Source organism: Panthera uncia, chromosome D1 (assembly GCF_023721935.1).
Source record: "Panthera uncia isolate 11264 chromosome D1, Puncia_PCG_1.0, whole genome shotgun sequence".
Lineage (NCBI taxonomy): Eukaryota > Metazoa > Chordata > Mammalia > Carnivora > Felidae > Panthera > Panthera uncia.
Window position 1 is genome coordinate 37,955,145 of NC_064808.1, and position 16,324 is coordinate 37,971,468.

The 16,324-nt window shown below is 46.9% G+C and overlaps 1 protein-coding gene across 3 annotated transcripts in view; it reads right to left on the bottom strand.

The window, feature by feature from the left end:
• NAV2 (neuron navigator 2) overlaps positions 1–16,324 on the bottom strand; it is a 395,678-nt gene that overhangs the window by 168,615 nt on the left and 210,739 nt on the right. For all 3 annotated transcript variants that reach the window (XM_049617765.1, XM_049617772.1, XM_049617756.1), the window contains one exon: positions 1,143–2,244. In XM_049617765.1, the coding sequence (XP_049473722.1) occupies positions 1,143–2,244 (1,102 nt within the window). The remainder of the gene's footprint in view (positions 1–1,142; positions 2,245–16,324) is intronic.

A 16,324-nucleotide genomic window follows, 5' to 3' on the forward strand; every position in this document is an offset into this window, starting at 1 on the left:
ATGTACTCCGTGTCTCAAGTACAGGATTAAGCTGGGCACTGTGAGCAAAGCTCTGGGAGTCCCTTAAAGCACAGCTGCCATCTGTTGGAGAGGACTTGTCCACGTGGGCCAAGGACCACCCAGAGCCCGTGTCCTCCATCCTGCAAAGGTGCGTGGTGCGGGCTGGGCAATGAGAGGCTCTCACAGGCCACAAGCACACAGAGCAAGCGGCACCTGGCTCCACGTGGTCTCCCGCAGTCCTATGGATGTGCCATTAGAGAGAGTGTGGGGGACAGATAATGGACAGAATGGAGTCAGACAAGCAAGCATCCAGGCTTGTCTCCTCAGTATAACCTGATTCTTTTGTTCTTCTAGAACTGATCTCTCCCCGGGGCTCCTGGGTGGCTTAGTCAGTGAAGCATCCCACTCTTGATTTAAACTCAGGTCACGATCTCACGGTTCGTGAGTTCAAGCCTTGCATCAGGCTCCCCAATGCACTGTCAGTGCAAAGCCTGCTTGGGATTCTCTCTCTCTCTCTCTCTCTCTCTCTCTCTCTGCCCCTCCCTCCCCCAAAATAAACTTAAAAAAAAAAAAACTGATCCCTTCCTATCACTACCTTGCCCTTTCATGCTGCTCTCTTGAAGAAAGATTCTAGCAAGGACTGAAAAAATACTTAACACATGCCATGTGTAAGCAGCCGTGAGGATCTGGAAGCTCAAGACGAACGCCTCTGTGAGAAGAGGTCTCACCCATTCAGCAAGGTGACATCTGTGTTTCTCATTTTTTAAGGTACATTCAGAAAACGTTAGGACCGATGTCAGGGCCGGTCACACTGAGTGATACCAAACCACACTTACCGCGTCTGCTCCTGCTGCGGCTGCTTCTGAAACGCCCCTGGGTGTCCACATGCCTGGCCAACTCCTCCTCATCCTGGGGTCAGCTCGAATTTTGCTTCCTCTCCCCCTCCCCCAAGCCGTGTTGTACTAGTTGCTCCCTCAAGCACACGTGTACGGCTCTACTGGGAGCTTATCAAGGCGTACGTTAGCTGTCAGCTTTCATGTTCCTGGAGGGCAGGCCGGGTTCCTGCCCTCAAAGACCTGGGACCTACCAGAAAGGCTCCTCTGCCCACGGCCCAGCAAGGGCAGACGGGCGGCCACACCTACCTGTACAGGAAAGGCGCGACGGTGGCAGTGTTGGGATGGTTGTATTGCTGCTGGGGCTGAGGTAGCTGAACACTGACGGTATTGCTTCCTGTGGTCTGGGTGGTCCCGACGGACCCGCTGACGGTCTGGCTGCTGATGCTGTGGTTCAGGGTGGTCCCTCCAGGGCCTCTTCCTTCTGAGGACGCCAGGCTGGAGGAGGAACTGGAGTGTCTGCCGTCCAGCTGGGGCTTCTGCTGGGGGAGCCCCGAGCTCGGCTTCCCGCCCCGGCTCCGCTCCCCCTCCTTGGAAGGGGCAGGGGCACTTGGGGACTTCCCGGGCATGCTCTTCATTCCTGGTTTTGGTATTCCACTGTGGGAAGGGGCTGTGGCCTCCTTCTTGGCACTGTTGAGCTTCCCCCCCTTGGGGATGAAGCTGGCGATCTTGGAGGACTTTTTTGGCATCTCGGTCACCGCCGCCCCGCTGGGGTCTTCTTTCGGCCCCTCTTTGAGGTCCGGCCTTTCTGTCACAGAGGCTCTCTTGGCGAGGTCCTTGCTTTTCTCCTTTTCCTTCTCCCGCTGTTGTTTCTCCTTTTCCTTCTCGTTGCCTTTCGGGGAACTCTTCTTGGTGGTCAGCGCCCGGCTAAAAGTTCTCTGGGCGATGCCCTTGAGGGCGATCTTGGGGCTGTTGGAAGCGGGACCCGCCATGGACAGCGAGCGACTGGTGGCTTCCGTCTCTTCGCTCTCTTCAAAGCTGGGTAGAATCTCGAGCCGCTCACAGCTCGTGTCCCGCGACCCCGGGCCCTCGCCTGCCTTGGAACCCCCTTTGCTGTTGAAAAGCTTTAGTTTTTCCAGCATGGACCTCTGACTGTTGGGGGCTGGCTTCATGGCTTCGGGGTTGGGCCTGGGGGCCTCGGGCACGGGCTGCTTGACCGAGAGCATGGACGGCGTGGCACTGTGCTTCACGCTGACCGACTTGCTGCGCCAGGGCTTGGAGGCAGCACCGGGCTGGGGGATGGCCGAGGAGGCGCCGCTGTTAGCAGGGGAGGGGCTGCTGCCACTTTCCAGAGGAACAGGTGCATTTTCACTCATTCCGGGGTGGGAGGAGGCTGGGCTCGCCAACGGCTCTGCAGAGACGGGGAAGAGAAGGAAACCCGAATTACACCTGTGGACCTGCGCTGACGGCCAGGGAGGGTGGGCCATGGTTCCACAGCTCATCACTCTCAACCCAAACGCTCAGATAGCTCCACCACCCTCCCGTGCCTTACCCGTGGTTAAGCTGTTTTAAGTTTTTTTAATCTTTATTTATTTTGAGACAGAGACAGAGTCTGAGCAGGGGAGGAGCTGAGGGGAGGGAGACACAGAATCCGAAGCAGGCTCCAGGCCCTGAGCTGTCAGCGCAAAGCCCGGCATGGGGCTCGAACTCATGAATCGTGAGATCGTGACCTGAGCCGAAGTCAGACGCTTAACTGACTGAGCCACCCAGGCGCCCCCCACCCGTGGTTAAGTTTTTAAATCCCACCTTGACTTCCTCCTCTCCATCACACACAGTTCACATTTCCCGTCCTATCCTGGTATCTGCTGTGCAAATGCACACTGATCTTAATATCAACATGTGCAAAGCACAATTAAGCATGCGTTTCTGGTAAAAAACCAAAAACCTACACCACGAAAGATGTAGGAAACACATATTGTTTTGAATTATTCAACCCACAACCCAATTTCCCGGTTAATGCGAAATAATTGAAAATTAGCCGCCTTTAAGAAAATGTAGGAGAGACATTAAAACGGAACAAAAAAGAAAGAGAAACCAAGCATAATCTTTACAGAAGAATAATTACCCAAGGAAGTTGCTAAGTCCTATCAAAGCATAGACGCTTTTTCCTATGTTGACATTTTGAAAGCGGTACCAGCACGATTCAGGCAAGACTTAAAAAAGATTTTTTAGCTTAAGAGTATAAAATGCACATCGATTTACTGTAGGCATGAAAACACACAGGTTATCTGAAAGTCAAGGTCTCCCCTTTGGCGCTTAGGGTGTATTTCCCCAGCCAGACTCTCTTCTCAGAAACGCCTCAAGATATTTGCAAAGTGGAATCAGAATGATTCTAAGAAGGGCGGGTTCCAAACTGGAGTTCTGCTGGCCGAGGCGGCCCGTACCACGGAAACGAGATCAGGGATGCCCTCCTCCACGAGCACTCAGAACCAAGCAGCTCTATCGCCCACACAGGGGCAGCTGTCAGACAGAAAGTGGCCGGGAAGGCATGTCACGGCCGAGCCCGGCGCCGTGCCACCCACACCCCATACAGCCCGGTGCACAGAACGAAGAGGATGCGGCCCTTCAGCCCCCGAAGAGCACGTCCGTGCCTGCAAAGTCACCACAACACGACTTACCTAGCGGCAGCCACTTTCTCCCACAACGGTTCCCTAGGAAAAATTCTCTGACCGGAGAGGCTGCCCTTCCAATTGTCACAAGTGTTTTCAGTTAAACTGCTCATGTTTCTAATTAACTTTTGTCATCCGCAACTGCTCCAGTGCCCAGAAGCCTGGCGGGATTAACGGCTGCTTCTTCTGCCCGTTTTTTTTTTTTTTTTTTTTAATACCTATGTTCCGCTGCCTTCTAGCAACAGAGTAAACTGTGTATAGAGCGGCTTTTTATGATTTAAAAGTCAACGGCCGCCAAAGCCGAGTGCAGGCAGCCCCTGTGTGGGACATGAGCACCGAGCCGGGAGAACTCCCGACAGAGGAACGGCTTTCCTCCACTCACTCCCAGCTGCTCCGGGAAGCCACAGCTCCAGGGTGATCCAAAGCAGACCTCCCAATGTTTTAAAACACATACATCTTCCTGACTTACTGGGGATTTGGGTTTGGAGCGGGGGGTGCTGCACAATCCTCCCTAACAAAACTCACGAGGCGTTGTTGGATCTTTTCCTGGGGAGAGCTGGAGACCGGCTTGCAAACAGGCTCGGGAACCCACCCACACTGCCGGCCTTTCAGAGGGTCTCCAGCAGCCTGACGCTGCTTATGGAAGGTCTCCTGGTATCAGGAGGTACGGAGCTAGGCACATTGTGAAGAGGGGCTCACTATCCCCCTTTTATGAGTGAGGAAACCGTGGCTCATGGGAGCGCTAGTAACCGACCCTAAACCACAGGGCTAGACATGGACATAGCTGGGACTTGAACCCAGGTCTCCTGATACAGTGCTCTTGGGACTGTATCACAGCTACCTCCTTTGGTGAAGGATATATTTAAACAAGAGGCACTTAAATGGTAGGAGTGCTTTTTAGGCATCAACTTTTCTGTTGCTAAGGTATGTTCATGCCATCCTTTTTGGGGCACAGCCCAGCCCAGCCTCTGGAAAGGAGGCAGCCTATAGTGCAGAGGCTGGCTCTCTGCAGTAAATACTGGTGACCTCCAATCCCGAGTTCCACTTCTCATAAGGCAACGGTCTTTCCCTTAACCTGGGTTCAGATCTGAGGCCAAAGGATTCATTTGTTCACTCAATATATTCATTCATGTCAATATTCGCTCATTCAACGTGTATGTCAGACGCTGTTCTAGGCACCTGGGATACATCAATGCAAAACAAAAGTCCCTGCCTTCTTAGAATTTACAGTCCAGCAGAGGAACGGATAACTAACATGGCTGATAAATTTTATCATTTGTTAGAAAATAAGAGCTAAAGAAAAGGGGGTCTTTTGGGGCAGGTTGTAACAATGTCCTCACAAGAACTGCATCATATTCAGAGGTGTGCCCCTCTTTCCTAAAGAAGTCTTAGGCACATTCCACTGAGTGTAAGTGCACAGATCAGTAGGACTTCTCTGCTCCCACACATTCCTTAGAACCTCAAGAAAGCTTGCTTGCAATGGTTTGACAAACGCTCCTACCTAGCAGGTCTGTGTATTTCTAACACTAACAAACACAGCTAGAAATCAACCAACAACTAACTAGCCAAGGACTAACCCAGAGTGAAACAGACACCTGGCTCATCTAAGTGAAATGGGCAGACTAAGCTAAAGATGTTGTCTCCTTCAGATCCAAGGTGCCAGGCCAGGGGCGGGGGAAAGAGGGAGGCTGGGGAAGGGCTCGCACGATGTAGGTAGGACGCATACCACCCTGGGCCAAAACAGCTCGCTCCCAGAAACTTCCACGTGTCTTTTAAACCCCTGCTCAAATGCCTTCCGTGTCACGCTGAGACCTTCAAGCTGACTGACCCACTTGGTTGGCGTCACATGGCATTTTCCGAGGACTTTGCTCATACCTCCCCATAAAAGGATTTTAGAGGGCCACCTACATATTCTAGCCACTGGGAATACAGAGGAGTACAAAATAAGGTCTACCCACTAGGAACTCACTGTCCAAAGAGGCAACAGGCCTCAAGCAGAGCAGAGAACAATGTAAAGGACTACAGAGGGCTGTGTAGGGTACCATGATACCTAAGGGTTGGGATCCATTAACTCTCCCATTTGGGAAACCTTCACAGAGCCAATGACCTCTGACTTGTCACACCATGTTTCTGCTCTAGGTTGGCTGGCTAGCCCACTGGTCCACACTCCCTGACTCATCTTTGTGTCCGACAGCCTGCCAGAGCATAGGAAACCCTTGGTATGTGGCTATCAGATTGCAGGTTGGTAGCTTTGACTTTTGCAATTCACAGTTAAGGCAACAGAGCCACAGCCTTCTGATGAGTCATGAGTCAAAAGTTTTTAGCCTAAACTCCGGCAAAACCAAAAAACACTATCAGGACTCAGAGTTCCAGAATTTCCACTTAGCATGTGGCGTGGGCTCCTCTGGTTATGGAATCATGGGGACATTTCAAGGCTATTCGCTGCAGCTGTTAACTGTAGAGATGATCTGAATTTGGTTTCTAGAACAGGAGTTTCCTGAGTAGGGCTGCAGGGCACCAGATTACCTGAGGATAAGACAATCTATACTTTGCACTTATGTCATGGCTAGAAATCCCCTTAATAGTGAAGGGGGTTCCAGGTCACGAGTGGTTTTGCCATGTTCCCATCATTCTGAAGGTTTCACACCAGTGACCTTGGCTGTTTAGGGCCTGTTCTTCTTTCTTTGGAAAACAGCCATTCCTAATGCCGGGATTCTGTGATTCCCAGCATGAGACTGTCCTTACCATGCTTCTGAGACAGTGAAGTAAGTATGAGAGAGATATGGGTAGGTGAGTGAAGCTTTAAGCTTTGTTACCAACCAACAGTGTGACCCACGATGTGCCATTTTGCCCCTCTGGGCCTCAGTTGCCCCATTTGTAAGAAGGATGAGCTATTTCTCTAGAGTCTTTTCCACTCTGCTTCCATTCAAAGCTCAGTGAGTCTCCGAGAGGCCCAGTGAGGCTGAGGCCAGAGAATGCAGCCCTCAGTTCCATCACTACTCTGTGCTGTGGCATACAGGTGTTTACCTTCAAACATTCTCCCTCCACAGCTCTCTTACGATGTTTACTGGTAGACATCAATGAAAACTGGCTGGGTCAAGGGACAGTCAGCCTTGAATGAGGGACTTGTGAATTCAGAAATTCTGGTATCCTATGAAAACAAGCCTGGGGAAGGGAAGGTGGGGAGAGGTCTATAAAATTAAGAGCACTTCGCTCCCTAATGAGGAATAGCTCTAGTTTCGGCTCTCATGTATACACACCTTTGTTAGAGTAAAAGAATCTAATAGGGAGGAAAGAGAAAAACATAAAAGAATGTTCTGAACATCAGTATTTCTCTGGCAATTAATGGTATGCAGGCCACTGTAGTAGGTGAGCCTATTTTCAATGGCACATGGATGAGTATTTTTATATTTTAAAAGTCATATATTTATTTTATTGCAATAGAACAGATAACTAGCCCATATATAAATGAACAGCTTCATGATTATTAGACATACATTTAAAACTGGAGCCGATTTAAGGAAAACAAGAAACAAAAACACACAGATTTGGTTCACAGATTTGGCAAAACTCACACAGGTCTGTGGAAGACTGAAGCTGGGGAGACACTTCTCCATTAAATCAAGAAATGCTTATTTTATATATAAAATCTGTAATAAGTATTTTACAAATACCTACCTGTGTTAAGTCCATGCTTTTGGAAAACGTAATCAACAAAACAGAAATCAAACCAGAAGGCCCAAATAAAGACGAGGTTTAAAGCTAACCTGAAATGGCCACCGTTTAGAGTTTTATTTCTTTGTGTGTATTCGTTTAGAAAATTTTGCTGAGAATGGCTAGCCTAGCACTGGCACCATGACCAGGCCTTGTTTAGCCAAAGACCATTTAAAAACTAACGGCTTTCCAAGTCTGGACTACTGACCAATAAGAATGACACATTACATCACCCCCCGTAAACATCCAAATGTCCATATGCAAAACTGAAAAATATCAAGACATACTGTTATATGCAATAGACTCTGATCTACTCTACCCTAATCCATTTTTTAAACACCTATCACTAAGCCCCTGAACAGATCTTATGACCCTCGAGGGGACTGTGCCCTGAAGCCTCAGCAGCTCAGTTCTAAAAGACAGCTTCCAAGGTTCACCCACCACCAACTGACAAACCACCACAAGAAGGAAAAGTCTCATTTGAAACAGTGCAGACAGGATGTCTTTGAAGAAGAGAAAAGGCTTTTTTGCTTTTTTTTTCAGGGTTTACAGAGAACATTAATCCTCCTGGAGGGAGGGGGAAAGTTTGGTTTTTCTGGCAACCAGCCTTAACCTTCCCTGACAGTAACCAAAATACTTTCTAAATGAAAATACTGTCTAAGGCAGATAAATAAGCATTTCTTCCTCTCTCCCTCCGACAGGGCCAACACTGGCCACCAGTCCCTTCTGTCCCCAGCCTCCCAGTTAGGGGGACATTGGTGGTCTGATCCTGATGCCAGCAGGCACCCAGGGAGCATGTTCTAGGCTGGCTGATCCCAGCTCCTGTCACCCCCATTGTGATTTTAAACCTGCCCTGGGGACATTTCCCCGCCTAAATCCTCTCAGTAGTCTTCAGGAAAAGACCTGATAATTGGGTCTGGGAAAATGTTTGCAATTTCCTACAATTTGTCAAGGTGTCAATCTTGAGCATTCAAATTTGTTAGGATAACTGAAACCTGTTTTGTGCATGCGTGCGTGCGTGTGTGTGTGTGTGTGTGTGTGTGTTTGAAAGTACATGGACTCTAGCCACACAGGCTGGAGACGGTTTTCAGAGTTGCTCAGGTCAATTTCTCAACAACTCTGTTACCCACCACATCACAGAGGGGCACAGGAACCTTGCTCGATCTGCTAAATAGTTCTGGAGGATTCCTTAAACCTGGCCAGGGAGCATTCTCAGCACTGCTGTGATCAATGTCTAATCTTAAGAGTGTGGGCTTAAACATAGTTTTCTCTCTGATCCTTCTTAGGGAGGATCATTGCAGGTATAGAAAGAGAGAGAAGGGGGTATAAGAACGACCAAGGAAAGTGGGCAGGAAAGTGCCAGGGCATGGAGCTGGGTTTGGGACCCATACTTTCTAAGAACCTTCTTGTGTCCGCAATTTCAGAGGCTCTGAGAACATCCAAGTTAGAATAAGAATGACGATCTACCTAAACAAACGTTTTTTACAAAGTTGCTCTATTAATCCCTATCAAAATCCCAATGATGACTTTTGCAGAAAGAGAACAACACATCCTAAAATTCATATAGAATCTTAAAGGACTCCAAATGACCGAAATAATCTTACAAAAGAACAAAGTTTGAGGTCTCAGAGTTTCTGATTTCTAAACTTATTACAAAGCTACAGTAATCAAATTGGTGTGGTATTGGCCTAAGGACAAATGGACCAATGGATTAGACTTGAGAGCCCACAAACAAACCTTTGTGTCTATGGTCAAATGGTCTTTAATACTGTTCAATAAAGTCAGGGTGGCCTTTTCAACAAATGGTGCTGGGCAAACAATATCCACATCCAAAAAAAAAAAAAAAAATCAAGTTGGATTCTTATCTTATACCATATAAAAAAATTAACCCAAAATGGCTCAAAGACCTACATGCAAGAGCTAAATTATAACTCTTAGAAGAAAGCTTAAGGACACTGGATTTGCAATGACTTTTTGGATATGACCCTAAAAGCACAGGCAAAAAAAAAAAAAAAAAAAAAAAAAAAGAAGCCAGGTAAGCTAGATTTCATCAAAATGAAAAACTTTAGTGCATCAAAGGACACTGTTCACAGAGTGAAAAGGCAATCTACAGAAAGGGAGAAAATACTTGCAAGTTAGCTATCTGATAAGGAATTGATGGCCAGAATATATAAAGCACTCCTATAACTTACAAACAGCAATACAACAATCCGATGGAAAAATGGGCAAATGGACATTTCTCCAAAGAAGATACACAAATGGCCGATGCACGCATGGAAAGATGTTCAACATCATTAATCATGAGAATGCAAATTGAAACTACAATAAGATACCACTTCATACCCATTAGGATAGCTATTATCAATTTTTTTGTGTGTTTTTATTTATTTTTGAGAGAAAGAGACAAAGTGCAAGCGGGGGAGGAGCAGACAGGAAGGGAGACACAGAATCCGTAGCAGGCTCCGGGCTCAGAGCTGTCAGCACAGAGTCCGACGCGGGGCTCGATCCCACAAACTGTGAGATCATGATCTAAGCCGAAGTTGGACGCTTAACCGACTGAGCCACCCAGGTGTCCCTAGGATAGCTATTATTTAAAAAAAAAACCAAACCCCCTCCCCCTCAAAAAACAAAACAAAACAAAAAAAAACCAAAAAAACCCCAGAAAATAAGTCTTTGTGGAAGACGTGGAGAAATTAGATCGCTTGTAAACTACCATGAGAATGTAAGATAGAGCCATTGTGGAAAACAAAACGGGAGTTCCTCAAAAAATTGAAACCTAAACTATGATCCAGCAATTCCATTTCTAGGTATATATCCAAAAGAAGTGAAGGCAGAGACTTGAGCAGATATTTGTGCACTTATGCTCACATCAGTCTTATGCACAATAGCCAGGGGCGCCTGGGCGGCTCAGTCGGTTAAGCGGCTGACTTCGGCTCAGGTCATGATCTTGCAGACCGTGAGTTCGAGCCCCACGTCGGGCTCTGTGCTGACAGCTCAGAGCCTGGAGTCTGTTTCAGATTCTGTGTCTCCCTCTCTCTGACCCTCCCCCGTTCATGCTCTGTCTCTCTCTGTCTCAAAAATAAGTGAACGTTAAAAAAAAAAAAATTAAAAAAAAAAACAAAACAAAAAAACAATAGCCAAAAGGCAGAAGCAAGCTGAGTGTCCATCGGTGGATAAACAATGGATATTGTTTGCATAAGTACACGGATAAACGAAACACGGTATATACATACAATGAAATATCATTTCTGTCTTCAAAGGGAATAACATTCTGACACATAGTACAGCATGGATGAACCTTGAAGACATTATGCCGAGTGGAATGAGCCAGCCATGAAAGCACAAAGACTGTGCGGTTCCACTTAGAAGAGGTCCCCAGAGTGGGCAAATTCACAGAAGGATGACTGCCAGGAGCTGAGGGGAGGGGGCAACAACGAGGACAGTTTCAGTTCGGGAAGATGCTGTCTGGAGACGGCGGTAACGTCCGCAACTGCAAGGTGAATGTACTTAATGTCATGGAATTGTATGTTTTAAAATGGTTCAAATGGTAATTATCATATGAGACCTATTTCACCACAATGAAAAGAATCAGATTGTATTTGGCCGTGAGTGACACAGAATTCTGACCGTCGTGGCCTATACCTTATTCCCAGCTCCTACCACAGGACTGCCACACCCCAAAGGGCTCAATGAATATTTGCTAAATTAAAGAAAAAGTTTCTGTTAGTGTGATGGTTAACTAATCACATGAGATTATGTAGTCAGCATATTACTTTATTAGTATTATTTTACTTCAGACTGAGAAAACAATTTCTGCGTCAAAGGAACAGCGATCCTTTTAACAGACCCTAGTAGACAAGCAAACTACATCACTTGAATTCCTCCTCCCTCAACTGGCTGTCAGCAGCTCTCTGGCCAAGCTGTTTGCTCTGAACGGGGTGCCTCACTGCCCCCTTCCCTGCTCCCCCACCATACCCAACATTAGCCCCCTGTTTATGTTCCAGACCTTCCATTTTACCTTCCACTCCAGGAAACCTCCAGAACCCCCACACGGAGGCCATGACTTTTGACTTGAGGCTTCTCTGGGGTCCCTGACCTTTCCCGGCCTGTACTGGGGTTATAGCTGCCGCACTTCCCTTACGTACAAGAATGGCTGATGCACTGATAGGTGCCCAGCGTGGCTGGTGGAAAAACCAACAAACAAATAAAACCTACTACCCATGCTCGATCCCTCCACATGGCTCGAAATTAAAATCAGGTGTGCCCGGCTTCAGCCTCTCGGCTGATGATGCCAGTTCCCTTTAAAGCTAAGTGAACCGAAAAGACTAGAAGCTGTGGTGGTGCTTTTAGTGCTTTTCCTTCTACTTGTGGTGGAAATTTTGCTGCAACAGGTCACCGAAAGGGTCATGTCCAAAAACTCCGGTATCCTGGAAGGGTGTGGCCAGAAAGAAATGCACGGAATGTACAAGTGCATTTCCCATTAGGCTGAAGGCAGCTCACCGTGTGAGCTGCGGGGGTTCCCGGTCTTCCTCACTGACTTTTTCACCCCAGAGGAAGTTTTGGAAAAAAGGGGCCCTCGACAGCTGCAGCAAGTACAGTTGTGTTTCTTTTTAATACATGACAAGGTAATTCTTTTTCTTCAGTGGCTCCTTTCAGATAAAATGGAGTGAAGAGATGGGTAATGAGATCATCCGTTTCTCTCCTGGCAGTGAAACAGCAGTCAAGGAAAATCACAACGTGTGCTTTCCTACCCAGTGTTCACTACATGGTCTGCAATTTTACAAGACATGTTTTCTAATCCCACTTTAAGGCCGTGAAAAACTGGTAAAGCTACACGAAGGTTGGCTTACTGGAAATATTAGTATACAGTTGGCCTTATCGACATAAGGACTTTCAGTAAGGTCTTTAAAAAAAAAAAAACCAACTTAAAAGTTTTACTTGAGAGAGAGGGAGGGAGAGAAAGTGAACGCGCCTGCACAGGGAGGGGCAGAGAGAGAGAGAGAGAGAGAGAGAGAGAGACTCCCAAGCAGGCTCTGCACGACACGGGGCTTGAACACACGAACCGTGGGATGCTGACCCGAGCCGAGACTAAGAGTCGGATGCTTAACCGACTGAGCCTCCCAGGCACCCCCGTAGTAACGTCTTAAAAAGAGAGTTCGTAAAATCTCTCTCTCCCTCCCCCATACACGTCACACATCAAAAGGTGTCCTATGCATATTTTTAAAACCCTCCCACCTCGGCTGGGTAAGGAGATGAATCATTTGCTGACATCTGAAGGAAAATACCTTTAAAAATAAAAAGGGTTCCTATTCTTTATCTTTCATTTCTTGAAGGCACATCACCCTCAAAACACCCCCTTCCTCTCTCTTGAACTATTTGTTTGAAATCCCACGCAACAGGCTTCAGGAGAAAGCTTTTGTTTTAATTGGTCAAGCCATTTCTCTATCTTGTACCATATATGGCTATAAGAAAGCACAAAACTGGCCGCAGAAAACTTTCTCCCTTCTTTCAAGGGCATATGAAATTTCACAGAGAGATTATAAACACTTTACAAGGGGGCAAATCTTATTCTTACAAGAGGTCACTGTCCACAGCTAACAGCTCTTTGGCAGAGTGCAATGGCAGTATGCTATTATAAATACATCCAAGACAGAATTAGTTAAGGAATTCTGCAGGCTTTCTCCCCTAAGATACCAGCCCAATCTCCCTTACTCTCGGGGCAAAAGATGGACACTCCGAAATACAAGGCTCCACACCAGCGTTACACCAGAATGCCTTCCAAGGAACAATGCAAACGGGCATTAATAGAGAGAAGGAGTTCCAAGGTTAGGTAAGTTGGGAAAATAGAGGGCTAAATGGTGGTCAGTTTCCTTGCTTGCAGGACTTCCCAGAGCCTTTACTAGGCTTACTTGCACGGGGAAATATCCAAAATGATAATGGGATAGTATGGTTCCTAAATGTATTTTTGCCACAAACTGATTTTACGGGGCAGTTTCAGGAAATAGCCTGTCATGGTATGCATTTTGGTAAACCCTGTCTCCACGGAGGGGGTAGAAAATGGCACGTAACCTAACTCAGATAAGATAGCTGTCCAACAGGTAACCATCACTAACCAGGAAGGGTATACAAGGGAGAGGAAGAAGATGTACCCCCTTTCCTCCTGTGAAGTTATAATCTAGTAGACTGGAGAATGCTTTTGTGATATGCATTCTGAGCGCTAAGTATCTTTAACACGTATCTGTCCCCTTTTGTTACAATAAGATCAGTCTAAGGCTCTGCACTAAAGCCAAATGAGTACGATAACAGGAAGCAGGAATGATGGCTGCTCGGTGGCATGCCTAAAAAGATTTCCATCAACAGTTAGGCTCCCTGTGACTCAGGGCTGGGACACAGCAACCACAAAAACGGATGTGATCTTGACCTGTATTAATACAAGAATGACATTCAGAACAAAGGAAGTGAGGATCTTGCCCTGCGGTGCCCAGCTCAGACCAGAGCTAGGATGGTACACGACATCAGAATTTGGCGCCCTAGAGATCTGTTATTTTAAGTCACTCATTTCCCAAAAAGGGAAGGAACAGAGCTCTGGGCAGGTAATGACTTCTCCAAGGTCTCGCCATCAGTGAGTGGCACTGGACCTCAGTCTCTGAAGCTTGTTCAATAAGGTAACTTTGCTGGCCCTGCTCCCAAACCTAGCCACTCAGACTCTCTGGGGATGGACCCAGGGAGTTAGAGTTCTAACTAGCTCCTCGGGTGACTGTCATCCATACTGAACTTGGAAAAGCAGGTACTGAAGAATGTGAACACTACTACCGTGCACAGAGAAACCGCAGTTTTCCCAGGATAGGGGGTAGAATCTGAGGATGACCGTAAACCACTCTCAACAAAGAGCGGCCAGAAAGGATGGAGACATTCAACGTGGAAGAAAGAGGACTTAGAAGAAAGTACAAGTGGAAGAACTCTTCTACAGTGGCTGGGTTTCCCCTTTGATCCTTCTGCCCACTGACACTGAACAGCAGCAAAAACGGGCTAAAGCCACACTTGTCAGGACAGGCCCAGGACTCACGTCTGTTCAGTGTGTGCTCTTGTGAATAGCCAAGGACCCTTTATGGCACTGAGGGTGCAAGGCCCTGGGGTTCCATGGAGCAGCTTAGGGGACAGCCAGAGCGGGTGGGGGATGTTGACAGCAGCTGTGGAAAAGGGGAGTTAAGCCAACCTGCTTTAATATATTCTCTGCTCCACTTCGACCAGAGCAGCTCTCTGTACACGGAAGATTCTATTTGACAAAAGGTTTCCATTGGGGGCGGGGGGGGGACCCTCTGACCATATTAATAATCGTATATTAGTAACAGCCAACATTTACGGAACTTACGTTTTGTGCCAGACACTGCCAGAAGGCATTTTTATTATACTGACTTTTTTCTTTTGTCATTTGCAGGATAAATCCAGTGAGGTAGGTAATAATGATTCCACTTTACCAGTGAGGAAACTGAGGCACAGGGCTTTAGTAGGTCACCCAAGATCAAACAGATTACTGCCAGGCTCCTTTACCTCAAAGTCCGCATACTTCAGCTGCAACCCTAGTGACCCTCCTGTCCTCCCCCCTTCCCCTCAAGAAGAGACAGTAAACTTTCAAAGCCCACGCTCCTTTCTTGGTACAAGATACAGTATTTTCATCGAGTCTCTGTCAACAGCTTGCAGAGATCCTACAGCAAAGTCCTCTGACCTATAACTTCTTCCCCGAGGAAAAAGAGAATTTCTCCCTCCAGGAAGTTCTTTTTAAAAATGGGAACGTCAAACAACTGAGCAATAATTTGAGTATGGTTTTTGTTCTCCAAAATTTAGGATGCAAGCAAAATGTAATCTTTCTGCTGTTATTTTTTCTGCCAATCAAAATCAGAAGCCAACCAAAGAACTGGCTTATTGTATTTCTCTGGGGGAATCAATGCAGAAACCGAGAGCTGAATTGCGCTATTATTCACTACCTATGATTGTATTATGCCAAATGTGCAGAAACAGAAGGAAAAAAAGCAGTCATTCATCCTGATTCTGCCAAGTATACAGGCACTTGGTGTCAGATAGATCAAATAATTTCAGGGCTTCACGGATGTCACTGATCCACACAGACTTCTGAGCCTTTTTACCTGACAGTTGTCTTCTTAATGAAAAGACAGAATTTTTCTTCTGGAAAGAAAAAAAAAAAAAAAGAAGAAATATGCTGAGGTAGAAAACGGCCCTGGAGACTGCTCACTGGCTTTACTCACCTAAATCAGGAAGCAATTTCCTCCAGGTGTCTGTTTTGTTTTATACAACAGCCCTGGCTGTGACAAGTTGGGGGTAGATGAAGGTTTTGTAGGTAGAGTGCTCATTCCGATGAATCCTAGTAACTTCTGTAAGGCTGAGACATCTTTGAGAAACAGGATAAACGTGACGATGTGGAAGGAGTGCCAAGGTAAAGGTCTTGCTCTGCTCTGTGCTCAGAGCCCCACCTTTAGGACTTTGGGGATGGGCTCAAGTCCAACTTAATAGCTCGGTACCCTGGAGTTAGTTACTTAGTCTAGCTGAGCTCCGGTTTGTATTCGTAAGTAAAAATAAGACCAACACCAATAACTACCATCTGCTGAGTGCCAACCGTGTGCCAGGTATGGTACTAAGTGATTTAAATAATTCCATTTAACAAATCCACTTAAGGATTTCCTTAGTTCACGTACAAGCATCTTGTGAAGTGGATTACTGCAGCTCAGAGATGTTATGATGGCTAGGGAACGGTAGAGCAAGGATTTAAACACTCAAGCCCGTGTTCTTCTTAATCCACAGACTCCACTAAATGAGGACGCTGACCACAGCTTGCCTTCTTCACCACGAGGAACAAAGGAGTAATGACAGAAAAAAGCATCCTGCAAAAGAGCTCTGCACACAGATTTGTCTTCATTCCCCCTACGAATACCGGGCTTTCTCAGAGTGAGGTATAGTAGCCGTACCCAATATGGGTGGAAGGGTTGTCTTCTGAGGCAGGGTGGGCCCGGGGACCCGGCACAAGGGCCGGCTGACCCGACTCTATAGAGAAAGCAAGACTGCCCCCTGGAGGCCCTGTGCATTCTAAAGCTC